This window comes from Oryctolagus cuniculus, chromosome 10, assembly GCF_051225735.1.
Source record: "Oryctolagus cuniculus isolate XC-2025 breed Fujian yellow rabbit chromosome 10, ASM5122573v1, whole genome shotgun sequence".
In the NCBI taxonomy this organism is placed as follows: domain Eukaryota; kingdom Metazoa; phylum Chordata; class Mammalia; order Lagomorpha; family Leporidae; genus Oryctolagus; species Oryctolagus cuniculus.
Window position 1 is genome coordinate 28,381,134 of NC_142876.1, and position 25,626 is coordinate 28,406,759.

General features: G+C 56.9%; 1 protein-coding gene and 1 long non-coding RNA gene across 3 annotated transcripts in view; one reads left to right on the forward strand and one right to left on the reverse strand.

The window, feature by feature from the left end:
- The window catches only part of MYO5B (myosin VB), a 329,807-nt gene that overhangs the window by 271,139 nt on the left and 33,042 nt on the right, over positions 1–25,626 (forward strand). The window contains exons 23-31 of one of the 2 annotated variants that reach the window (XM_070050187.2): positions 966–1,050; positions 1,692–1,837; positions 2,987–3,106; positions 5,158–5,298; positions 9,736–9,801; positions 13,854–14,093; positions 14,773–14,873; positions 19,673–19,750; positions 22,874–23,072. In XM_070050187.2, the coding sequence (XP_069906288.2) occupies positions 966–1,050; positions 1,692–1,837; positions 2,987–3,106; positions 5,158–5,298; positions 9,736–9,801; positions 13,854–14,093; positions 14,773–14,873; positions 19,673–19,750; positions 22,874–23,072 (1,176 nt within the window). The remainder of the gene's footprint in view (positions 1–965; positions 1,051–1,691; positions 1,838–2,986; positions 3,107–5,157; positions 5,299–9,735; positions 9,802–13,853; positions 14,094–14,772; positions 14,874–19,672; positions 19,751–22,873; positions 23,073–25,626) is intronic. The other variant, XM_089305758.1, reaches the window with a different exon arrangement.
- The window catches only part of LOC138844022 (uncharacterized), a 36,484-nt gene continuing 33,393 nt past the window's right edge, over positions 22,536–25,626 (reverse strand). Inside the window, exon 2 of the long non-coding RNA XR_011379331.2 lies at positions 22,536–23,855. This is a non-coding gene — a long non-coding RNA (uncharacterized LOC138844022). The remainder of the gene's footprint in view (positions 23,856–25,626) is intronic.

The following is a 25,626-nucleotide window of genomic DNA, read 5'->3' on the forward strand; positions in this document are numbered from 1 at the left end:
CAGGACTTCTCTCTCTGGGGAGCTGTGATGGCTCAGCCATCCGGGAAGTGAGGGCTCAGGTCTGGGGCCTGGGTTGAGGGGCGCTGGCCCATGTTCTGCCTCCTCTCCCAACTGTGTCTTCGTCTATGTCACAAAGGCAAGACTTTGATGGGGAAAGCGACGTGATGGCATCTCCAGGGGTTCCAAACTCAAAGGTGGATCCGTTGCAATTTAGCCCCCACGTGGTACAAGAGAGCTGACCGTTCTCATCCTTTCACCAATAGTTGCAAATTCTTAGAATATTCCGGAACTAGTACATTTTTGAAATCCATACCAATTTTGCTCCAGTAATAAATAGCAAAAACAAAACAAACAAAAAAACCTTCTTTAAAAAAAAACTTGACTTACACATTTTTTTTTAACTCTTATTTTTCTTTGACCAGACCAAGGTTTTTCTTTTGGTAGCATTTCCCTTTCTGCGATTGTGTTCTGAGGACGCTTCGTGTGTGCATCGGCTGTAAGTCATCAGAAGCCAAGCACTGGCAGTGAGTGGCATGACAGTAGAAGCCCCACTCCTTTGCCCGGGGTCTGGACCGTGCAGACCCCCGAGGAAAGGCATGGGCAAGACGGGGGATGGACACTCATTGCGAGTTTCAGGTTTGGCGTTGAGAGATCAGAATTTAGCAAGGTAGGCATGCAGACACAGCGCTAGCACCTGGAGCCGTGGTCAGCTCCCCAGCCAGGCTTGAGCATGGCGTGGGCTCCCGGTGTGGCCTTGGGAGCACTGGGTGGGGAGTGCACCTGTCTTGTTTTAATAGGACTTTTCTTTCCGTGTATCCTCTTCCTTCAAAGCAGCTTTGACTGACTGAATTTTCTTAGGAAAAGGGTCCTTACTCCTAACCAGTTGACACTGAAAGCCCACCAAAGAGCCCTTGCTTTCCTCAGCATCCTGGGGAGACGTTTCTGCCCGTCGCTCTCTCTTCCAGCGCGTCGCAGACCTGGAGCAGGAGAACGCCCTCCTGAAAGATGAGAAGGAGCAGCTCAACAACCAGATCCTGGGCCAGTCCAGAGGTCAGTGCTTGGGTTTCTCGTCCAGGGGTCTCGCCAGCTCTTCCTCGCTGATTTCCCCTAGCAAGCGTGCACTTGGGGAAGCTGCTGGGTGGGGAGTGGGCCTCACGGAGGAGAGACGAGAGGCAGAGGTGACCTGTGAGGCCCTGCTGTGACCGTCCGGTGGCGGCACACTCGGGCATCCTGGACGGTGTAAGGCGAGGGCGTGAGTCGAGGGCAGGGCCTGCGCTCCAAGTACAGCTCCATCGTGTGCTTCCTGTGGCCGTGAGCGGGTGCTGGCGCTCTCCACCTGCGAGGCACAGGCCTCAGGGGGCTCATGTGAGGAGTGAGCTGCGTATGCAGGCCAGGTGCTTAGAATGGTGTCCCACACAGCACTCAGGAGCTGTGGTCTCTGCTGTTTTGCGTCTGCCTTTAGCAAGCATAGTCCCCGTCGTGGTTTCTTCTGCCGGGTGGGTCACCTGTAGATGTGTGCTCAGGAGAGGGGCTGTCAGCCCTCAGCATCCCCCCCCGGTGCCGCTGGCTCAGGGAGCTGGTGCACGGCCTCGCCCCAGTCCCTGTGACCTCCAGCACCTCCCCTGCTCCCGCCCCGCCCCCCTCCCTCCCGCCACAAGGGAGGCGCCTGACCGCCGTGTGGCCCTGTGCAGATGAGGCCGCCCAAAGCTCCGTGAAGGAGAACCTGATGAAGAAGGAGCTGGAGGAGGAGCGGGCCCGGTACCAGAACCTCGTGAAGGAGTTCTCCCGGTTGGAGCAGAGATACGACAACCTGCGGGACGAGGTGGCCGTCATAAAGGCAAGGAGCCGTCCTGCCGCCCCACGCGGCCCTGTGGCCCTGCCTCGCGCCCTGTCTTCCCCCACACTGGGCGTCCAGCCGAGGCGGGCTCTGCCCCGGCCGCCGTCCTTGCTGGCCATGTCTCCTCCTTGGGACAGCTCCTTTCTCGACACCAGGCTGGGATAAAGATGCCAGTCGTGAGCTGATGGCAGATTGTGTGTGTGTGTGTGTGTGTGTGTGTGTGTGTGTGATAAAGACCCCAATTGTGAGCTGATGGCAGATTCCACCTGTGTGTATGTGTGTGTGATAAAGACCCCAATTGTGAGCTGATGGCAGATTCCACCTGTGTGTGTGTGTGTGTGTGTGTGTGAGAGAGAGAGATCGATTGATCGATCGATCGATCGATCTCCATCCAGGGTGGAGACAGTAGTGGTGTGGAGGGGGGAATTCTATCCTCAGCTTCCCTGTGTATGGCCGAGAGGCCGACAAGGGGCTGGCCACGTCTTCCGCTCTCTGAGGAGCACAGGGATGGGCAGAGACATTCCTGGGATAGTTGAGGACTTGTCATTCCCTGGGACCCCACGTGAATGTTCCCTCCAGAGGTGCACGTGCCTGCATTGCCTAGAAACCAGGGAGGGAAACGGAATAGGAACATACGTAGAAACCTAAAACTGTCCCGCCAAGCTCTGTTTCCAGTCTGAACACCAAATCTGACTTCCAAGGCGTTTGCATGTGCACGGCGTCCATGGGGACTCTACACTGCTGTTCCCTAGGCGGAAGTTGGCAGCTGTGTGCAGCCCCAGGGAGGGCCTTGGGGGACGCCCAACAAGAAGGCCAGCGACGAGACTGCCTTGCTGTGTTTTTGAGGGAAAGACTGGGGATGAAGGGTGGTTCCCCCTGGGCTTTTTGAAGAAATTAGCCAAAGTTACAGGTCTCATTAAGAGACAAGAACTCAGTCCCTACTGCGGAGCCCTCTTCTCCCCTAATTAGCTAGGGGATGGCCCAATTGTGTAGGCGAGGTGATTTCTGGGGATAGCTCTATTTAGCCATCATCCCGAGAAACGGTGATCCTCACTCTCATTGACAAACGTGGCAGAAGGCCAAGTGCTTGCAGAGAAGTCGGTGTTTGTCGGCCTTGTCATGAGCTGTCATGTGTTTCCGTTTGAACAGCAAACCCCAGGCCACAGACGGAATCCATCAAACCAGAGTAGCTTAGAATCTGACTCCAATTACCCGTCCATCTCCACGTCTGAGATCGGAGACACGGAGGATGCCCTCCAACAGGTGGAGGTGAGTAGTGGAGGCACTCGGCTGCCGTCCTGTGGGGCAGTGGCACTAGGCAGGGCTGCGTGGCCGCAATGCGCTGTCCCACGGATGGGGGCCAGGGTGCCCAGAGGCTCATTCTTGAGAGCAGAAGCCCTGGGCCTGTGGCAGGTTTCTGGACAGTGCTCTGGAGTTAGCATCTCCCATAGAAGGCCATTCACTGCTGTTCTTACCCGCTGTCCAGAAGGGGAGAGACGCGACCCTTGGCTCCTCTTTCAAAACAGAAGCCCACACAGAGGGGAAATGGGAAAGACAAACCCAGTCAGTCCAGTAGGTGCAGCTGGTCGCCCCATCCAGAGTCACAGGGAGTGTGGCAATACCAGTAACTATGCACGAAGACCCCTACCCCCACGACTTGGAAGCTGCAGAAGCCCGGAGGCCACTGCCCGTGGTTGGAGTGCAAGTGTGCAGAGGGACTGTATCTGTCAGTAGTAGCCTGTTAGAGACGCTGAATAATGGGACCCCACAGTGGACGTTACGGCCTGTGTGTAACTTTGTCAAAGGGCCGTATGTGTTCCTGTAGTGTTGGAGAAAAAATGAAAAAAGAAACCATAAGCACGTAAACTTAGATAAAGCATCCGGAGGTAGATATGAGGAGACAGTTATTTTAAACAAGTGGTTTTTAAAAAAAAAAAATTATTGCTTTGAGAGACAGAATGACTATCTCTTCTGTGTGCTGGTTCATTCCCCAAATGCCTGCAATGGCTGAGGCTGGGCTGGGCCGAGGCTGCCAGACAAACTCTGATTCCCATGGGGGTGTGGGGGTTGGAACCCAATGGCTTGAGCCATCACCCGCTGCAGGCAGGTGTGGAACCCAGGTACTCCCAGACAGGATGCCGGTGGCTCGACCACTAAGCCAAACGCTCGCCCTACAGGTGGGTTTCAAGCATGTCTTTGTGCCAGGCGATACAGACAGTAGTGACGAAGCCCGACAAGGTCCTTGCCCTCACGGAGCACCCCAGTGGAGTGTCAGACAGGGAGAGCTTAACAAAGGAAACGTGCGACAGGAGTTGCAGGTGCAGCTGTGTGCTCCTAAGGAAAAGGATGCTGAGATGGGTGGAGCGTAGAGGGATGGAAAAGGAAACGCCAGGAGCAGGGGCCTGCTCACTGTCGTGCAGTTGTGCGTGGCTTGCTGCTTGCTGCACGCACTCCGTGTGTGAGGTCCTTGGAGTTGCTATCGCAGCCTCTACACGATCCATTCTGCGTGAACTCCAGCCATGCCACCTGCTGGTGGCATGTGTGCCGGCCTGCGCTGTGGGTATGAGCACTGCCGCTGTGAGTTTTTCAAGGAAGTGGACTGGGCTCGTGCTGGCTAAGCGTAAAGCACCCGCTCCATGCTGGCAGAGTCAAGTTGTGTTATCACACACGTGCATGCGTGGGCTTAAAATCCAAAGGCGTGTGCTCATATAGATTGCCTGTTCGCAGGCACACGTTTGTACTCTCACCCCCATGCTGTGCAGAACCTGGGGGACCACACCCAGGCATGAACCTGCAGGGGAAGATAAGATCCCCTAGGAAATTGATGGGCTGTTGGACAGATGGGCACCATGGCCAAGCAGGTGTTGGTTCCGTTTCAAGGTGCATTCAAGTGGTGGGTGGCAGCTCGTGTCCAGGGCTGTGAGTCAGAGTGACCCCACTGATTCTTTGTCAGGAAGCTTTATGCCTTGAGTTTTATGATTTTGCTGGTGTGACACCGTATTCCAGAAGTGAGCAATCTTAGCTTACGAAGAACATAGCTGTGTCTGTGTCCATTTGTTCTTATAACAGGTGATGGGTCACTTGAAGTGGCTTACGCAGGAGGAATATAAATGGCTGAGACTCAGATGTTATCAGGCATAAGATGAGCCTGGAACACCAGTTTTAATATGAGAAATGCTGCTTGGCTGGCACTGGCTTTGTATTTGAGGTGCGGACTGATGCTCAGGGGGACAGAGGAGATGGTGTCAGGAGCCCAGAATTCCCTCTGGCTTGCCTGCTGTGAAAACCTCTTTTTCCCCCGCTCCTGGCTTTCTCTGCAGGAAGTCGGCCTGGAGAAGGCAGCCATGGACATGACGGTCTTCCTGAAGCTGCAGAAGAGAGTGCGGGAGCTCGAGCAGGAGAGGAAGAAGCTGCAGGGGCAGCTGGAGAAGAGAGAGCAGCAGGACAGCAGGAAAAACCAGGTGCGCGAGGGGCTGCAGTGCCCTCGTGGGGCTGGGGTGGGAGCACGGCCCGCGCACGCCTCCCGGGGCCTCTGTGGCAGGTGCGACTTTGTGGGATCGTGCTGGTTCTGGTTGCAGAGGGGGCCCTGTGTTCTCTGTGAGGGCCCCACACCACCAAGCTGAACAGGTGTAAGCTTCCATGGTATTGGCAGGCGCAGGGATTTTCCCAGGGGATCTGGGCAGGGGCGCGTCTGTGGCATCATCACCCACTTGCAGAGAGGGGAACTCGTGCCAGGAGAATCAGGGTATGTAAGAAAGGTAAGTACAGCAGAAGTCGGAGCATAACAGAGCAAACTGCCGCCCTTTCATAGGTGGGCTTAGCTGATACCCATTGGGCTGGGCACAGACCAAGTGTGCAGTGAGTCACCCTTCTCTCCCATGCTGCACCCTGCCTCTGCCCAGATTGCCATCAGCCTCTTGGGTCTTGCAAAAGATACTGTGTGAAACCTTAGTGGCCTCAAAGGTGCTTGGTCTGTACCAGGGGCCTAATAGATACCTGTACTGTGCTCAGAACTGTGTAGTACCCGGCTGGTAATAGGTGTGCAACAATATTTATTGAATACAAGGAGGCAGAACTGTAAGAATCCTGGCCACTGAGGAATTTTGAATCTCGTTTGGGAGGACCAGACATGGCACTGATGTAAAATAAGAAATAGCATTGGTGGTGCTTAGATGCATGCAAAGTTGAGTGCAGACCCGGGCTGCGGGAAGAGAAAGCCCGTGACGAGATAAGAACCAGTTTTCATTTCTTTGGAGAATGAGCACCGTCTCTTGTGAGCTACGAGGCCAGTCCTGAAGTGGGTCATCTCATTAGCTGACCTCGTAATGGATCTGGCAAAGGCCAGTTGAACTGTTCGCAGGTCTGAATGGCAGGGGTTGACACCGTGCCTACGGCTCGGTGTGCAGCAGCTGTCTTACCTTTCCAACCGAACGTGTGGCCTCTGATCTGCATTGCTGTCCAAATGCGTGGTTTTCTTCCCTGAGCAGTAAGCTGGGAGGGAAATCGTGCAGATGGATTTAAATCTTTCAAGTGGATTACCTTCAGAGTAGGGGAGTGAAAGGGTCAGGTTTATAAATGACTCATTCAATTATAAGGGAAGCTGCCCTGACAGGCAAGCACAAATCAAATACAGATGCTCCTCGGCTTACAGTGGGGCTGTGTCCTCATAAACCTGTCCTAGGCTGAAAATATGGCAGGTCGAAAATGCACCGAGTACAGCTGACCTGCCCAAGCTCCCAGCACAGTGTGCTAGAGGGGGCGGGTTGCTACCCCTGGCGGTGGCGGGGAGCTGCTCCCTGCTGCCACCCAGCACCTTAGTACAGCGCCGTGGGTCACTGGCCCAGGAGCAGGTCAGAATGCATAGTACAGCCCCTACTTTATACGTGTTCCCCACCATCAGAGTTGGGAAGTTTTAAGCTGAACCAGCCCAAGTCAGGAACTGTAAATAAAATCCACCGAGACAATGCCAAGTGTTCTCAACCCACCCAGCCACACCTTAAGATTCGTTCTTCTGCTTCCCCATCCCAGAAATGCCAGATAACTTTAGAATCTTGGCTTGAAAACTTCTTGATGCCGAGTCAAAAAGAATATCTTTCCTTGGAAAATAAGCATTGAGCAAGAGCTGGAACAGTAGGGCCATAGCACTCACGTGGACTGAGTTTCTAAATATAATGACTGTCTTTGACAGCTGAGTTTGAAGGGGGGGGGCCTGGAATCCCTCTGCAGCACCCTGAGCTTCCCAAGGTCAAGTTCTTGGATCTGCCCTTGGTCCCAAGAGGAATCCTGAGCTACCTGGGTTTTCTTCCTGGACAGAGAGAGATGGCCCTGGGGCTCAGCTGTCCAGAGAGCCCTCACTCTGAGGAATGACGGGGAAGTCTGAGGTGTACCCTCTGTGGGGGTGGTAACTGAGCTGTCATGAGGGTCGTCTCTGTGACAGCCAGCCAGCTGTCAGTGTGTCTGACCACCGATCCATCCAGCTATTTTCCCCAGGCCCAGCAAAGCCATGTTGGCCCCCAGGGTGATTCCAATGGACTACCCTCTTAGAAACGTGACTGCCAGACCATCTTGCGACAGCCCCTGGAGTTTGAGTGGGCGGTCCCTGTGGTCTTGGGGCAAATCCATACTACATAGAAATACCAGGGCAGGCCTCTGGCTGGAGCAGCATTGCCCTGTACCCACTGGTGATGGTGGAAGGCAGAGCAGAGAGTGGTAGCTTAGGGAGGTCTTTCCCCAGCTTAAAGGCCTGCAAACAGTGCGGCCAGGGCAGGTGTCCTCGCTCGGAATGGGCTGCAGGAGGTGCTCAGCTCTCAGCCCTGTCTCCAAACCCTAAGCACACCTGTCCCCCACGGCTGCTGGCAGCCTCACCTGAACCTAAGGTCGCTAGCACTGTGGGTGACCCCAGTCAGTGCTCTGTCAGTTCTCAGCCCTGCCTGTTCAGGAACAATTACCCGAACGGTGACCGATCCACGAGTTTGCTTCTGCTGCTCATTGGGCACTCCGCACCCAAGAGCAGCCCCAGAGTGACCCACTGGCTCCGCCGGCTCCTAAGGGGAATGACTCGAGCTGCTCCCAGCTGTGGAGTTCACGGGGCTGCATTCCCTCAGCCTCTGTCGCGGGCCAGCTGTCCCAGCACCTGTCGCGGTGTCACGGAGGAAGGGGCAGCTTCTGGACGAGGCGTTCAGAGTTGCGACACAGAATGTGCAGGTGCACACCCCACCCCCAGGTGTACCTCAGCACAACTCACCCACCTCACAAGGTGTGGGCGTCCTGTGGCTGCCAATAGCCCACTGCTGCTGATTGGGTGGGTTTAAACAGTGGGAAGGCACTGAGTTCTGGAGGCCCCAGGTCAGAAACCCGGGTGTTGCCAAGGGCTCCAGGGGAGCGTCTGTTCCCTGTCTTTCTCCTCACTGCTGATGTTGCTAGTGGTCCTTGGGGTCTGTGCCATGCTGCCACCCCACTCCAGTCTCTGCCTCATGTTTACCCGGCCATCTCCCCTGTGTGTGTGTGTGTGTCTTTGAAAGAAAGCTTTTATTTGAGAGGTAGAGTTACAGAGAGAAAGGTCTTTTATTTTCTTTAAAGATTTTATTTATTTGAAAGAGTTACAGACAGAAGGAGAGACAGAGAAAGGTCTTCCGTCTGTTGGTTCACGCCTCAAATGGCCGCAACAGCCGGAGCTGCGCCAATCCAGAGCCAGGAGCTTCCTCCGGGTCTCCACACAGGTGTAGGGGCCCAAGGACTTGGGCCATCTTCCACTGCTTTCCCAGGCCATAGCAGAGAACTGGATTAGAAGTGGAACAGCTGGGACTAGAACTGGTGCCCATATGGGATGCCAGCATCGCAGGCAGAGGATTAACCTAGTGCACCACGACGCAGGCCCAGAAAGGTCTTCTATCCACTGGTCCACTCCCCAGATGGCTTCAGTGGCTGGAACTGAGCTGATCCGAAGCCAGGAGCTTCTTCCAGTTCTTCCATGTGGGTGCAGGGGCCTAAGCACTTGGGCCATCTGCTGCTGCTTTCCCAGGCCATCAGTAGAGAGCTGGATTGGAAGAGGAGCAGCCAGGACACAAACCACCACCCATATGGGATGTGGGTGCTGCAGACAGAGGCTTAGCCCACTAAGCCATTCCATCTGTGTTGTCTGGCCTTATGAGGGGACCAGGTGTATTGGATAGTTACTCACCATAATGACGTCATCTTTAAGTTCATTGCATCCACAAATACCCTGTTTCCAAATAAGGTCATATTCATGGCATCCAGGATTGGGGCTTTGACACATTATCTTTGGGAAGGGAGGCACAGTTCAGCCCCTGACGTGTGTCTCACAATATCCCCCTGCTGGGGCCAGTGCTGTGGCATAGCAGGTGGGGCCATCTCCTGCAGTGCTGGCATCCCATATAGGCACCAGTTCAAGACCCAGCTGCTCCACTTCCGATCCAGCTCTCTGCTATGGCCTGGGAAGGCAGTAGAAGGCCCAAGTCTTTGGGCCTCTGCACCCACATGGAAGACCCGGAAGAAGCTCCTGGCTCCTGGCTTCGGATTAGTGCAGCTCTGGCCGTTGCGGCCAACTGGGGAGTGAACCAGCGGATGACGGAAGACTTCTCTCTGCCTCTGCCTCTCCTTCTCTCTGTGTGTAACTCTGACTTTCAAATAAATAAAAATCTTCAAAAAAAAAAAAAATTTCCCTGTGTCAGTGCCTGGGAGGAGGTGGGGGCAGTGTGAGTAGAGCCGGGCGGGAGTGAGGGTGGTTTCTGGAGCACGTGTTTTGGGGCTGAGTATTGAGCGGCCTGTTGATGGGGAAGGACTTGCACGTGGGGAGAGTGGGCGGGACGAGCAGGTCTGACAGTGGTCAGCACTCACCTGTGGTCCATGCTGCCCTTTCGGTCTCCCCACCTGTGCAGGCGGAACAACCCAAGAATGACCTGGATCTGGACCAGGATGCGGATCTGGCCTACAATAGTCTGAAGGTGAGACTCCTGGGGACAGGCTCCCCGTGCTCGCCCCCGGTGGAGGACAGAGGACAAAACTGGCATCAGGGGACCCGGTCCTGAGCCCCAGCAGGCCGGTCAGAAGGGCTACCGGCAGGCAGGTTCCCCTCTCCAGCCTCCGTTTCCCCAGCTCCGCAGTGAAGGGAGATAGGTGTTTCTGCAGAGGACAGTGACAGATGTGGCTCCTGGGGTGACATCAGCTCTCAGGAAACCACACAGAATCCGCACGGGCAGGCGTAAGGCAGATGGATCTGCCTGGCCCCAGCAGGAGACGGGCAAGGGGGCACTGTGCGGAGCCTCAGCTCCAAGGATAAACAGGCCCCGTGGCAGGGAGGAGGGCTTCGGAACGCCCCCCCCCCTTGTTCCCAAAAGACTTGGTGATATGGGAATTTATCCATCTGCGAGGCACTTATAGGGCTATACACAACTCTGGAAACAGTGCCATAGCCCAGGGAAACAGCCCTCATCACTCTCCTGGCTGTTCTCCTGCAAATGTTTGTGTAGTAAAATGCACACAATGTTAATAATTTAAAAATGTATTTATTTGAAAGAGCAGTGTCTTCTGTTGGCTGTTCATTCCCCAAGTGGCCTCAACAGCCAGGTGTGAGCCATGCCGAAGCCAGCAGCTTCTTCTGGGTCTCCCATGTGGGTGGTGGGGCCCAAGCACTTGGGCCATTTTCTGCATTTCCCTTTAGCAGGGAGCTGGATCGGAAGTGGAGCTGCTGGGACATGAACCAGCACCCACAGGGGATACTGTTGTTGAAGGTGGCGACTTTACCCACTACACCACAGCTCCGACCCCAGACTTTAATCATTTTAAGTGTGCATTTCTGTTGTGTTAAAAAACACCCATGGCATTACGCAGATAGCCATCCACCTCTGTAACTTACAGGATTATAGGATTGGCCAGGGTGCTTGCCATGGAGCTAGGCCCAGCCTCAGACCTTCATGGGACTTGGATACCACCTGCTCATACTTCTTTACAGTGAAACTGGGCTCTGAGGCGAACCCCAGGGAGCTTGTGCTCAGTGAGCCTTGTCTGTGCCATGCCTCCGATGGATGGAGCATGTGAAGGAGTGGGGGGCTCCCTGCTCTCCACAGGCGTAGATCCTCCCTGAGGAGCTGAGACCCAGCTCTAGGGCGGGCGAGGAGTCCACACAGCCGGCTGCTCGGCTGTCTTCTCCAACCGGATCCACTTCCAGCTGGACTCGGAAAACCTCACAAGGGCACAGGTGGGAGGAGGCGACCATGGGAACCTGTTCCCAAGCATGACTTATTCAGCCCTACCCCTGTTGTATAAACATTCCCCCGACCCTTCTGTAACCCACGTGGGCGCCCCAGCTCCCTGCAGAGGAGCCATGTTTGGGTGTCTCACACAAGCTTGAGTGTGCCTTCTGCTGGGGGTCGGGGAAGGGCCCCTGGGGCCAGCACCGCCTGGCACGGCGGTCTCCCAGGAGGCCTGAGGCAGCTGGCAGGGCTGCCCGGTGGGGTGTGCTCGTCAGCTGTCAGCCTAGGCTGGGAGGCGAGATGCTGGGGGCAGTGAGTGATGGAGGTGGTTGGAACCCAGGGGCGGGCTCAGGGCAGGGAGGGGAGAAGCTGCTTGCCTCCCTCCCGTGTCCAGCACGGTCTCAGGCCAGGCCAGGGAGCCAACAGGAGCCGAGACTGCCACCAGCCCAGAAGACCACCGTGCGCAAAACAGGCTTGCTCAGGGCCGCAACAGCCTTGGACTTCCCTTCCCGACCTGCTGCCGGCTGTAGCCAAGGGAGGGCCAGGGCAGCATGGTCCATGCGGCCCTTACGCGCTTTTCACGTTGCCTGACGTCCAGACGTGGGCTTGTCTGACGCTGGGTGTGAACCAGAGAAGCCGCCTCTGAGGACGTCCTCCCAGTGATTCTTGGGTGTTTCCTTATTATGCCATTTTTTACAGAAGCTTTTCGTTTTATTTATATGGTTTATGGAAGTAGTTCTCTTTATCTTAGAAAAACTTAAAAGTTCAAGAAAATTTTTTTTTTTAATTTTTTGACAGGCAGAGTGGACAGTGAGAGAAACAGAGAGAAAGGTCTTCCTTTGCCGTTGGTTCACCCTCCAATGGCCACCGCGCTGATCTGATGGCAGGAGCCAGGTACTTCTCCTGGTCTCCCATGGGGCGCAGGGCCCAAGCACTTGGGCCATCCTCCACTGCACTCCCTGGCCACAGCAGAGAGCTGGCTTGGAAGAGGGGCAACCGGGACAGAATCTGGCGCCCCGACCGGGACTAGAACCCGGTGTGCCGGTGCCGCAAGGCGGAGGATTAGCCTAGTGAGCCGCAGTGCCGGCCAAGAATTTTTTTAAAATAATTTTTTGAAATGTGTAAAAGGTTTTTTAAAAAACCACTTAAAGACAATCTGATATTTGAGTGTTTCTCCCCAATGCCTTTTCTGTGCATATTATTTATATAACACATATCCACATATGTTCTACCTGACAACCCTTGTCCGCATCATGCTTTTGTGACGTGATCATGACAGCTTTCGTGACCAGCCTCTAAGTGCTGAACACGCTCGTTTGTGTTCCTCCTATCAATGCTGCTGTGATGGAACTTGGAGAGACAGATGCGGGGTCACCCCCCCCCCAGTACCCCACTACAGTTCTGTGGGATCTGAAGGAGGTCACTGTGTGGCTCGCTGTTGCTTGTGGCCCTGAGCCGGTCCTGCAGCTCCCGCTCGCTCTGTGAAGCGAGTCAGTCTCACTGGTTCACATTTGCAGGGTCAGGACTGTAGGCCAGTGTAGACAGAGTTCAGGGTGGCACAGCCTCCAGCAGGAACCCTCAGCCCCTGAGACCGTGTCTCCGTCATCACGGGCGCCTTTGTGTGTGTGCTCCAGGGATGTATCCAAGTTACAACAGACCACGCCCCATAAGTAAGTACAGTTATCGCCTTAATCCAGAAACCTGGAAGACCCTTGGGAAGGTAAAAAACATACACATTTTGTTAAAGATTTTATTTATTTATTTGAGAAGCAGAGGTAGAGAGGGAGAGACAGAAAGATCTTCCATCTGCTGGTTCATCCCCCAAAATGGCCACTACGACCAGAGTTGGGCCGATCCAGAGCCAGGAGCTTCATCCAGGGTCTCCCATGCAGGTGCAGGGGCCCAAGCACTTGGACCATCTTCCGCTGCTTTCCCAGGCAATCAGCAGGGAGCTGGATCGGAAGAGGAGCAGCTAGGACAAGAACTTGGGCCCATATGGGATGCTGGTGTCACAGGCGGAATCTTCACCTACTACTCCACAGTGCTGGCCCCCACATAGATCTTTTTAAAAAGATAGTTACCTGTCCTGCCTACCTTGAGGTGCAGCTGTCTGTCCCACGTGGGTCTATTCTGGCCACTTGATGAGAAGTCCTGGGTGTGGGGTGCACAGCAGCCCAGCTGTTGCTCGTTGGCACTCTGCACACTCTGAGTGACATCGGCCTGACCCCACTCACCAACAGCATCCTTGATGTGTCCCTATCCCATCTCTGTCCAGGGTCCTAGACTCGTAACTGTAGCATGGGGCCACACTGAACTCCAGAGCAGGGTTTCCTGTCCGAGAAAGCCACCAGGTGCCAGGGCGAGGGACCTCCAGGTACAGGGCTGCTCTGCCGTGTGACGCTGGCTCTGCTGAAGGTGGTGCTCGGCTACCCTAGGAAGTCACCTGGGCACAAGTGGATCCGGAACTGCTGATGCAGCATTCCTGCAAACAAGGGCCTCACGGCCCCGCGTGCATGGGAGCGCTAGCACTAGGGAATCCTTCAGGGAGCGCAGCTGGGGCAGCAGCGCCAGAGATGCTTCCCCCGTGACCTGGGGTCCTGGGTTCAAGTCCCGGCCCCGGCTCTGCCTGCCAGTGCCAGCCGGAACTTCTGCCGTGTATCATCACTCAACGGGAAAAAGGTTGCTCGTAGCTTCCCCAGCAGCTGGGGGCAGGGTGGGTGAGGAAGGGGAGGTGGAAGTGGCCCACCTGGGGACAGCCCCCTGGATGCAGGGAGTGACGCGTGTGGCCCTGCGCTGTCTTCCAGAGGCAGGAGCTGGAGTCGGAGAACAAGAGGCTGAAGAACGACCTGAACGAGCTGAGGAAAGCCGTGGCCGACCACGCCACGCAGGACAACGCCACGCACAGCTCCCCAGACGGCTACAGCCTCCTGCTGAACCAGCTCAGGCTGGCCAACGAGGAGCTGGAGGTGCGCAAGGAGGAGGTGCTCATCCTCCGGACACAGATCGTGAGCGCCGACCAGCGCCGGCTCGCTGGCAGGAACGCGGTGAGGAGGCACAGCGCTGGTGGCACTGGGGGCCGGCTTCGTGTTTGGCTCACATGTGTCTGCCCGTGAGAGGCTTTGCCCTAACAACACAGACTGTTGTTCCAGAGTCTCCTGTAAAGGCTCAGCAAGGGACAGGCTGCTTCCCCAGTGTGGCTGTTCCTGGGGACGGTGCCAGAAGTTTCTAGAACCTTCTGAGGTTAATTTGAAGGTGCCCAAAAGGAACCAGGCACAGAATGAGATAGGGGTGGCCTTGTTTACTTCAGGGGCTCCTTGCTGTTTCCTTTGTTTATGAAGTAGGGTGGGAGAGGCGTTCAGCTCCCTCAGCCCTCCTGGGACAGATCATGGAGTGAGAGGGAGGGGACAGGCCACCAAGGTCAGACTGGGCTGCCAGGGGCATGGAGGAGTTCAGTTGTGCATCCTGTCCCGTGCACCTGGGGCGTGTCTTCCTCCCAGGGGAATTGCCCCTGCCATCTTGGACCCCACCTCCCCCCACCATGCACACACCCCACTCTGCTCAGCCTCTCTCTCCCAGGCCTTTAGGAAGGGGCCTTCTCACGTCCCTCCCTACCTGGGCTTTTCCAGGCCTTTGTCTCTTCCAAAGCCTCTGTGTCTGAAGCGTGGTGTGGCCGTTGTTTGCACAACCAGAGTTGCTTACTATTCTCCATCTGGGGCCTTCCAGGAGCCCAACATTAACGCCAGGACAAGCTGGCCTAACAGTGAGAAGCACGTGGACCAGGAAGACGCCATTGAGGCCTATCACGGGGTCTGCCAGACAAACAGGTAAGGCCCGCCTCTCCCTGGATGCTGCCTGGAGGAGGTGGCAGGTGAGGGGCCCTGCCCAGCCTACTCTGCTAAGGCCTGATCGGAGGCACTTGCCCCGCACCCAGCCTTGGGGTTGTGTGTTAGGAGCGGATGCCTGCCAGTAGTTTTGGGAAGGCTGGGTGGTACCTGGAGCATCTGGAAGCCACACCCCCTGGGAAGGACTAGGAAAGGGAGCATCCGGGGGGAGGGGTGTCGAGCAGAGGCTCGGAAAGACTGGCCAGGAACGGTGTTTCGCAGAGAGAGGAAGCTGCCCCCTGGGAAGCCTGAGAAACTAGGGGGGCCTGCTCCAGACACCTGCTATGGAGCCACCTGTGCCACACCATGGTGACCACCATACTGTGGGGCCATCCCTGTCCCTCACAACAGATGGAGCCAGGCCAGGCACTGCCAAGGCCAAACGGGAGCTTCTCACCTTGAAGACACTGCTGAGTGGCATTTCCTGGGTTTCCCCTCAACCATCTACTTCCGGTGCCTCTTCAGGGGTGGCTGAAGGTCAAGGGTCGAGGGAAGGAGGGAGAGAGGCCGAAGGTCAGAGTGGAGACTTGCTGGGAGCGTGGACTCGGCCTGCCTGCCCACTGGCCGGGAGCCACCACCTGACTGCCCCGTGCCTCGGCCTCATCTGCGTTTTGGGGCAGTCATAGCAGGGCACCTCCCGTGACGACTGGGACGATTAGGTTAGCCCTGGCTGAAGCCCTCCGGACAGTGGCAGCACGCGGCAGGCAGCACGCAGGCAGTGAGCGTCAGGGTTGTCATGGCCGTGGCGCTCTTGGCTGCCTCCTGCCCCCATTGGGCACCTGTAACCGCAGAGTGGGCCTCTTCGCTGGCCCCTTTCTCCCTGCCTCAGCTGAGCGCTGAGCAGTCGGCAAACATGGGTTCAGAATCGCTGAAAACAGAAAATAACAGTAGGGGGCGCTGTGAGTGCGTGCTTAGCTTTTAGCAAGCGTGCCCCAGAATCTCCGGTTCCCAGGACTTCTGATCCACTTTCTGTAGAGAGGACACTGGTGCCCCAGCGGGTGGGGCTCAGACACCCTGCTGGGCCTGTTTCTGAGTCCAGGGAGAGCCAGAGAGGCCTGGCCCAGGTGGCTGCAGCCCCTGTGCGGGTAATCAGAAGGTGGGGCAGGAAGCAGAGTGTATTTCAAAAAGAGGTCATTCTTCCCCCTTAAAGGAGGGGGAGAAAGGAGGACGGTGACTCTCAGCTGAAACTGCAGTCAAGATTCACTGCGTTTCAATCAGCTGGGGTTGAAGAGAAGTGAGCTGAGTAACAGAAGGTGGCACAGGTGATAATCCAGTGAGGAGAGAGAAGTAGCCCCCGCCCCTTGCTGCTGCGGGCGGTGCTCATCTCTCTGATCTGCAGAACTGGCTCCCTTTTCATTCCTCTCCCCCCCCCCCCCCACCGGTAAAGGAGCCAGTCCCCAGCCTCGATTTTCCCAGGGGCTGCTTAATCATTGGATTTGTCTTGCTTTATGGCAGTAATGATGAGCGATAAAATAAAAATATATTATATCCTAAAATAATTCCAGTCCCTGCAAACCCAGCGTACAATGGGAAACTAATGGCCTGTGGTCCTGAGTTAAGAACAGGCGAGAGCAGTGGACTGGGGCAGGGAGGCCTGCCCCACCAGGTGGCACAGAAGTGAGCGTGGGGGTTGGGGTCTCCCCGCGGGCAGCTGCCTCAGCCTTGTGGAAATGTTAGGAGTGTAGCAGCTGTCCCATCCTTGTCATTTCGTAGGACGAGAGCTGCCCGAGCCATGGGGACTTTGAGAGGGAGGGGCCCTGCCTTTCCTCAGGTTCCCAGAATGATATAAGTTTATTTGGGTGCAAAACACCTGAAATCCAGAGCTGGCGCTGTGGCATACTAAGTTAAGCTGCTGCCTTCAATGCCAGCATCCCACGTGGGCACTGGTTCGAGTCCTGACTGCTCTGATCCAGCTTCTTGCTGATGACCTGGGAGGGTAGCAGAAGGTAGCCCAAGCGCTTGAGCCCCTGCACCCCTATGGGAGACCCAGATGGAGTTCCAGGCTCCTGGCTCTGCCTGACCATTGGAGCCATTTGAGGGGTGAACCAGTATATGGAAGAGCGATCCCTCACCCCCTCTCCCTGTCTCCCCCTCCTTCCCTCCCTCCCTCGCCTCTAAAATAGATAAACACACACACAAATCCAAGTGTGGTTCATAATATGCATGTTCCATGGACTTTGAGCAGACTCCGTGTGAGGTTTGTGGGAGGAGCTTGGAACCCTTTAGAATTTTGCTGAACTCCCCCCTTCCTAGAAGGATGCAGTTTCTGGGGTGGTCCCCAATGACCCCCAGCCCTCACCCAGCCACAGCCCGTCCGTCCAAACACCCACGGTGGCTGTCGGTCACACAGCTGCGTGGGCTGGCTGGGAGCCTCGCGGGCTTCCATGGGTCCTGGTGTTGGGAGTGGCGCCTCCACCATCCCAGGGACCACCTGACTGCTGCCCAGAAAACCCAGGGGCAGGGCAAGGAAGTGACACCCGGGGCGCACACAGGACTGGACAAGAGACTCCTCAGGGCGGCCAGGCCCGACACAGGCAGAGCCCCAGCCACTTTCAAGATCTCCCTAGAGGGAAGGCGGTCTGGGTGCCACCTTTGCAGTTAGCAGTTAGTTTAGATCCAGGGCTGCCTTTGTATTTTTACTTTGCCTGGAGTGGAGGAGCCAGGGCTTCCTACAGACAGAGCGGGAGCCCCTCTGGGATGTCTGGCAGCTTCTCACAGCTGTGCCTGTGGCTTCCCGTGCTTTATGGGGGGGGTGTGGCCTGTGTACTGGGGGCTCTCCATGGATGCATGCTGATTTCTTTGTTGGTATCAAGCCCTTCAATTTTTAAGAAATTGAACTCCTGGGAGCTATTTGGATTTCTCCTCCTCTCACCAGCAGATGGCACCCCTGGAGCCCTGGATGGGCGGGGCAGGGAGATTCTCCTGGGGTTTGGTTCCTTTTCATCTGGGCACACTGGTTTCTCATTCACTCGGGTGCCCAGGCTGCGCGGGACTCTCACTTTTGCCTTTGTCCGGGATGCCCGGCGTGTTACAGAATTCAGAACTCGGATCATTCCCTGACGAGGCTAGTGGTGACTTGGCCTCGTTGTGTATCTCAGTGTCACCTGTGTGCCACCCGGCAGCCCCTGGGGTCTGGAGACTCAGATCTGGGGGCTCACAAGGCCCTAGCCCAGGTACCAGTGGCTGTCCCCTGTGACAAGGGGGACGGCTGGAGTACAGGGACCCGAGTTCAGCTCTGGTGGTCCTCGCTGTGGGTCCCCCAAGGACTCCTGCAGCTGCGTTCCTCATGTGGCCACCTGAGAAGGGACAGTGCTGAGCTCCCAGCCCCAGGTCACTTTGTGGTTTGCTGGGACACAGGGAACACGGGCCAGTGGAGTGCAGCCATGGTGGGGACTACAGAGTCCACTACAAAAGCTGGATGTGCAGAGGCCCAGCCTGGGTGTGGGGAACCCAGGGCACAGAAGCTCGTTGGCAGTAGTCTCGCCGTGGCCTGGCTGGAAGACCAAGCAGTGTGGGGAGCACCCAGTGGCCAGAGCCCATGCATCACCCTCAGGAGTGTGCTCCCCCCACCAGACCCCAGGATGGGACGCCTTGTGCCGAGGGAGCAACAAGTGGGGTCTGCGAGCCTCCCTCAGGAGGCTGAGCTGGGGGTGGGGAGATGAGATGGGCAGTTGTTTCACTCCCTGGACCTCACACACAACCTGGCAGGGCAGTGCAGGGGCTGGCCTAGGCCACAAACACTCCTGGGGACAGTAGCTGGACCCCTGGAGTTGGGAAGGCTTGGAGGGGTGCTAACAGTTTTATCGGGCTATGCTTCCTGCTGCCTACTAGGGAACCTGGGATCTGGCCAGCAGGAGGTGCCCCTGCCTGCTGCTGTCACTAAGAGCCATGGGTGGGACAGAACCCTGCCTGCCTGCCTGCCACCACCCAGTCCCACTGGCCTTGAGGCTCTCTGCATGCCCGGGACTGCATGAGGTGGGAGTACATGGCCAGAACCCGCCATGGTCAACACATGCTCGCCCTCCAGGGGCTCCTTGCTGGCATCAGCAGCCACTGGGCCATGTGGGGATGGCAGCAGTTTGCAGATAGAAGGTGGCACATCCTGCCTTCCCAAGGTCAAAGGGAGAAGTTCAGTTCTCATCTTCTGCGTCACCAAGTTTGTAGTAGCTGTTGCTTTATACAGGGCTCTATAACAAGAGCTGGAGTTAAGGGTAGTTGATACTTCTGTGTCCTTAAGGAGAGACGCGTCCAGGCTGAGCCCAGTGGTGGCGAGATGCTGCACCTGCTACTCTGCCAGGTGCAGTGAGTGCCTGCTCCTTGCCTGAAGCTTCTCCCAGGAGGGGTCCACTCCCCCCTGTTGGTTTCTGAGTCCCTGTGATGGAGGGAAGCAGGGCAGGGGAGTGAGGGCACGGCAGGGCTCCCGCTCAACCCGTGCTGCCACACCACTGCTGTTTGTGGAGCTGTAGCCCCGGATCTCCTTGGCAACCCATGTGCCTGCCTGTGATTGCCCCACAAGAGACCACAGGCGCCCACGTCCAGGGCAGGGCGGAGACCTGGGAGGAGAGATGCTGTTGACAGGCACCCAGCGAGCAGGTGCACAGCCGCAGAGGGGACAGGAGGGTCCCGAAGCCTTTCCTGGTTTTGAGTTCCAGGCCTCGGCTAGGATCGCCTCACCTCGCTGGGCTTTCTGCTGCCTCTTTCCTCCGCACTCGGACACCCTGTTTTTCTGCCTTTATTTCTAGCAAGACTGAGGATTGGGGATATTTGAATGAAGATGGAGAACTCGGCCTGGCCTACCAAGGCCTAAAGCAAGTCGCCAGGTCAAATGCATTCCTTCCTTCCTGTGTCTGCTTTGTCTGTGTGCTGTTCATGTCTATGGCCAGTTGTGTCTTGGCTACACTGAGTGCAGGGGCACGGGGCGCAGCTCACAAGAGGTGCTGGCTGGTGGGCCCTGGCGTCACCCACCTGTCACTTTGTGTCCAGATGAGGTCAAGGGAGACTGCTTGTTTGGGTCAAGGTGACACTTGAGAAACCAGGCAATCCAGGCTCTCATTCCATAGGTGAGAAAGCAGACAAGAGGGGAGTTTTGTGACAACAGGCACGCAGCTAGTTGGAACCAGGCTGAGAAGCTGCCTCCCTCTGGGGGCTCTTGGCTCTCTGCAGCTCCCACGCCCACCTATCAACTCTCCTGACTCTGCAGGATGAGCCAGAAGCATCAGCCCATTCTGTGCTGCTGGTTGTGCGCCAACCTTCAGGCTCCTGGGAACCTCCCCGGCAGCACGTGGGCTGGGGCTGGTCTCAGGTGCTCCCGGGAGCTGACAACAACCAAATGCAGTGCTCACCCCGTGGCGTCTCGCACTCACGCAGCATGTTCATGGGGAGGGAACCTCGGAGGGCTTAAGGAACTTGGTGCTGAGGTGGAAGAGAGCTGGCACCTGGTGCCAGGATCTGAGCCTGGTGACTCGCGGGCCTGTGGTGCTGGGTGAGCAGGTCAGCTAGGGGAGGTAGGCCTGCACAGGAAGAGCAGCACGGTGGCCTGACCTATGCTGATTGCCAGCCGGTGGCTTCCAGGGGGTGTGGTCTAGCTTTGCTCATTTGACCCTCCCAACAAGGGAGGGTGCCAAGGTCACAAGAGTAGACTCAGGCTCAGAGAGACGGCCCCAGCACTAAGCCCGGCTCCCTCCTGCCGCTGGGGGGCGGAGCTGGAACAGGAGCCTGCAGCCCTCAGGCTTCCATCTCTGCCTCTCCTGTGACCCTCCCTGCGGCCCCCTGATGGTGTCACCGAGGTCCCTGTGCAGCAACATAAGTGGGTCGTCTTGGCAAAGTCAAGGACAGCTGATTCACACAGTAGTGAGTCCCCTGGCTTTGCAGCTTCTCTGTTCAAACACAACCCCCGCCCCCCCCACGACTACCCAAGGCACGAGCTAGGTCTTGGTTTCCTCCTCTGTAGATGGTGGATGGGAACGAAGCCTTCCTTACAGGGTTGTTTTAGAAATGAGGTTAAGGTTGTAGTGAGTGAAGCTGCCAGCTGCAGTGCCAGCATCCTATATGGGCACTGGTTTGGATCCCAGCTGCCCCACTTCTGATCCATCTCTCTGCTTATGGCTTGGGAAAGCAGCGGAAGATGGCCCAAGTGCTTGGGCCTCTGCACCCAAATGGGAGACTCCTGGCTTCAGCCTGGCCCTGCTCTGAGCGTTGTAGCCACTTGGGGAGTGAACCAGCGGGTGAAAGATCTCTGTCTCTCCCTCTCTCTGTAACCCTGCCTTTCAAATAAAATTTTAAAAATGTTAATAAAGGTAAAGTACTTTGCACCTGCCAGGCATATAGTAAGCATAGAATATTAGCTGCTACTTCTATTACTGTCATGATTATTCGCTAAGACCAGCTTCCTGCTCCACCCAGAGTTTTATTGGAGAAGGGACCTGGGTGTGAGATTCCTGGTGCCTCCCCTATCAGATTGGGTGCTGAGTAAGCAGAGGAGAAGCACAGACCTACGCAACCAGGTGCCTGGCTGTAGAACCAGTCCTGCCACTTACTGAGCCTCTCACCTCTCACCTGGTGAACTGGCCTGCCCGGTGCCTGGGTGGGAACCTTGCACCTTGTCCACATCGCTGGGCTGAGTCACCCACAGTCCCCCTGAGACTGAGACAGCTCCAAGTGAACTTGTGGCGTTGATAGGAGACGCGTCCTTCAGGCAGCAGGCCTTGAGCCCATGTGTTGCTGGTGTTTCTCGCTGAATTCATAGCTTGTTGGTGACCACTTTTAGCACAGTATAGCCAACGGGGAATGACATCTAAGCACTGTGTGGCATCTGCAATGTGGATTTCATTGCCTAATTATTCCCCCACAATCCTTATGTAAAAAGTGACTGCTCCCATCAACAGTGGGGGCTCTTGCTCTCCCACCCTCCTTGACAGGCTCCCTCCCAAACCAGCAGAACTGCAAAACCACGGTGCCTGCCCACCTGTTGGCCTCTGAGGCAGCCCAGGGCTCACCAGCGGTCCCTGGGCACTGCCTGCTGCCCAGCTCTGCCCAGCTCAGGGCATGACCTTTATCTGCATCTCAGGAAGAGATGAGTCAATGTTTGCCCATGTAGGCCTCGTCATCCAGTGCCCCTACCTCTCCTACTATGGAGCGTGGAGCATCAGGAGGCAGCCCCCTCATAGATGTGTTAGGGTTGAACCTCCTGGAGAAGAGATGGCTCCGGGGCCTTGGCTAAGTCCTCACCTTCCACCGTGAAGGGAGCAAGTGTCTTCCAGAATTGCCCCGTAACGGGCTGCCCGCTGGCCCTGGGCCTTCGGGAACTCTGCCCTCAGAGACTCGTGGCCAGCCCATTCTAGAACTTCTCCAGGCGTCTCTGCTGCTTGTCACGACACCAGGCGATCTTAGCCCTCCCCACTCATCATCTCCAAGCAGCCTTCATTTGTGTTTGGGGCCAGGGGAGGGGTATGAGAGTGGGAACAGTTGTGGTGAAAACAAAAGAACAAGGCTGATACTTCGCCTTTCTAAAGCCCACATGGAATCTACGATAGGAAAACGTGAAAGAATTAGCTCAATCAGTTTTGTGTTAACCAAGTTTCTTGTGAACATTGGAGCTGGTGTGGATTTTTTTTAAGAGATACTGTAAGAAATTTATTTTTGCTGATGACGTCTTGATAGAAATCGTCTCAATCCCAGACCAACAGACCGTGCGTGCAGAATAACAGACGGGGCCGAGAGAAATGGCTCAGAGCAGAGGTGCTCTGGCCTTGCTGTCCCCTCCCGCCTGCCCTGCTGGCCTGACGACCCCCTCGGCATCTGCTCCCTGCTGCGTCTGCCCCCTGTTGAGGACCTGCATCCGCTCCTGCTGTGTGCTCCACAGCCCCTGTCCTGTTTCTGCCCATGGCCCCCCTCTCAGGGACACCGCCTGGGCCACGCAGTCACCTGTCCTCTGCCCGGTGCAGGTTGCTGGAGGCGCAGCTGCAGGCCCAGAGCCTGGAGCACGAGGCGGCGGTGGAGCAGCTGCAGGCCCAGGTAGAAGCCCTGAAGGAGGAGCTGGACCGGCAGCAGCAGACCTTCTCCCAGACGCTGCTGCTCTCCCCAGAGGCCCAGGTGGAATTCGGCGTCCAACAGGAGATGTCCCGGCTGACCAACGAGAACCTGGTGAGCAGCCGTGCTGGCGGATTCCCGGCTCTGCAGAGTCCTGGATGGAAACCGGGGTCAGGGTGGCCTGCATCCGAATGGGCGGGCAGGGTGTGCGTCCTTAACCCTGCGATAAGAGATTCTAGAACTCTCCAGTCTGCTACTGGTAGAGAACTGGAAGTCCCATCTTCATGGAGCTGAGTCGCTTAAAACTAATGGCTTGAGATAGCAGCCGCCATGTGGGTTAGGAATTCATGCCCAACGGGCACAGCTCGTGTTTGCTATATGTGGCGTTGGCTGGGGCTGGGACAGCCGAGAGAGCCTCACTCTCATGTCTTGGTTCTCGTGGGCTCTGTCTCATTCCACGTGCTCTCCTGTGGTCTACGGCCTCAGCGTAGGCTGCTTGACATGCAGCAGGCGGCTAAGAGAACGCAAGCTGGAGGCGCGAGGCCATCCGAGGCCCAGTTCCAGAACCAGCAGTGCTGTTTACTGTTAAGACCCATCATGGCCAGCACTGCGGCTCAATAGGCTAATCCTCTGTCTGCAGCGCTGGCACCCTGGGTTCTAGTCCCAGCTGGGGCGCCGCATTCTGTCCTGGTTGCTCCTCTTCCAGGTCAGCTCTCTGCTGTGGCCAGGGAGTGCAGTGGAGGATGGCCCAGGTCCTTGGGCCCTGCACCTGCATGGGAGACCAGGAGAGGCACCTGGCTCCTGGCTTCGGATCAGCAGCGCAGCAGCCATTGGGGGGTGAACCAGAGGAAAAGAAAGACCTTTTTCTCTGTCTCACTCTCTCACTGTCCACTCTGCCTGTCAAAAAAAAAAAAAAAATCATACAACTAAGCCGATGCAGTGGGGAATGATGGGAGGAGGAACGAGAGGCTCTCTTGTGGCCGGCTGCACAGGCAGCCACCAGAGGACCCCTAGCAGGTGCTGGAGAGATGGGAGCCTCCATCCTCGGAGGGCTCACAGGACAGCAGGGGAAGTGAGGCACATGGAAGGAGCAGCGATCATTGTTCTAGAAACGTGATTCTACAAGAATTCAGGGGAGGCTCTTGGGAGGAAGTGAGGCGAGAAGGGGGTGTAGCCGTGGAGACTGGCAGAGAGGAGGAAGGGGGAGCAGTCCCTGGACGAGGACACTTGCACAGGAGCCTGGGCAGGAGAGAGCCAGTTGCCTTCTGAAGAGGGTGTGCCCACGGCAGGGAGCGGCAGCAGGTGCCCCCAGACCGCACCAGTGATGCGACCAGTCCAGGAACCCATTCGGCAGTGCCATTTCCCCTTTTAACCAGGGGATCCATGGTTGGGTGGTTGGCTCCCTGGATCCCAAGAGAGCTGGGGCTCTGGACCAACCACTGCCCCCCCCCCCCCCGAACAAGACTTGTGTGCTCATGGGCTTTCTTCCTTCTCCCTGTGTGTGTGTCACTGTCACACACACATGTACCTACACGGGTGGCTTTATGGAAGAAGCACGCGTTGTTGAGCCAGTTCTGCCAGGTCAGGGCGGCAGCCTGGGGAATGCACTTGCTGGCCCTTGCTCCCTGGGGGCTGTTGACCACGTAGCATGGCAGGCGACCACCTTGCAGAGAGGCCTGGCTGCTGTTGGAGGTACAGTGCTAGGTCATGGGGATAGCCCAGGAGGAGAGTGGGCGGTCCCGCCTTGAGAAACCATCCAGGGGAGAGCAGGACAGCACCGCGAGCCCCTTGGCCAGAGCGGTGGCCTGGACTGCCGGGAGGTGAGGGAGGGTGAGCCTGAGGAGGGCCCAGCCTGCAGCCTGGCAGGAGGGCACTGCCCGCGTGCAGCGCCGTCCACCTCACTCAGGCCAAGGCCGAGACCTGCAAACAGAGCAGTCAGGAACTCGTGTTCCCCTGCTCAGCAAGGGTTCCTGCCTCCCAGGTGCCGCTGGGCACACAGGTGATCACCGCTGTGTGCCAGGAGGCTCTCAGGCCATGAGCAGGAAGCCGTGGGAAATGGTCCCAGGCCAGAGGCACCGGGGAGCCACTGACACACTCAGAGGGAGGGTGTGGCCGTGTGCCCCGGCGGCGACTTGAGAGGGTCCAGATGTCTGTCTTGAGCCAAGCTCGCTCTCCTGTGGCTGTGCCCTCTGTGACTTTGGGCCCCCGTGGTCTCCTTGTCCTCGATCTGCCAATTTTACACTTCCAAGATTTCCAGGTGGTTCGTGTATCACCACAAGTTTGGGGGCAAAGCTTTATATAGTTCCCCTTAGCGTGTCAAGGGATGTCGTCTTCTGGAATTTGGGAGGGGGTTGGCCTGAAGAGCTGGCAGACACACGTGAAGCCCTCCCCCGTAGAGAGCCACCAGAGTACCCTGTGCTGAGTGGTTCGGGTGCGGTGTCGCACTGGCCAGCTGAGCTGCCGGGGCTCCTGAACACAGTGCAGTGGCCAGCGCCTGGCTACCGGGCTCGTGTGTCCGGGCTGGAGCAGCCGGGCTTCAGTTGGCTGTAGGTAGCCAGCGTCTGCCCCCTCAGGGTCTAGTGGAAGTTCTCAGGACAGGGTGGGAAAGACACAGGTGTGGTTTTGTCTTCTGGGTGTGGTGGTGGCGCCCAGGGCAGCTTGGGGACTG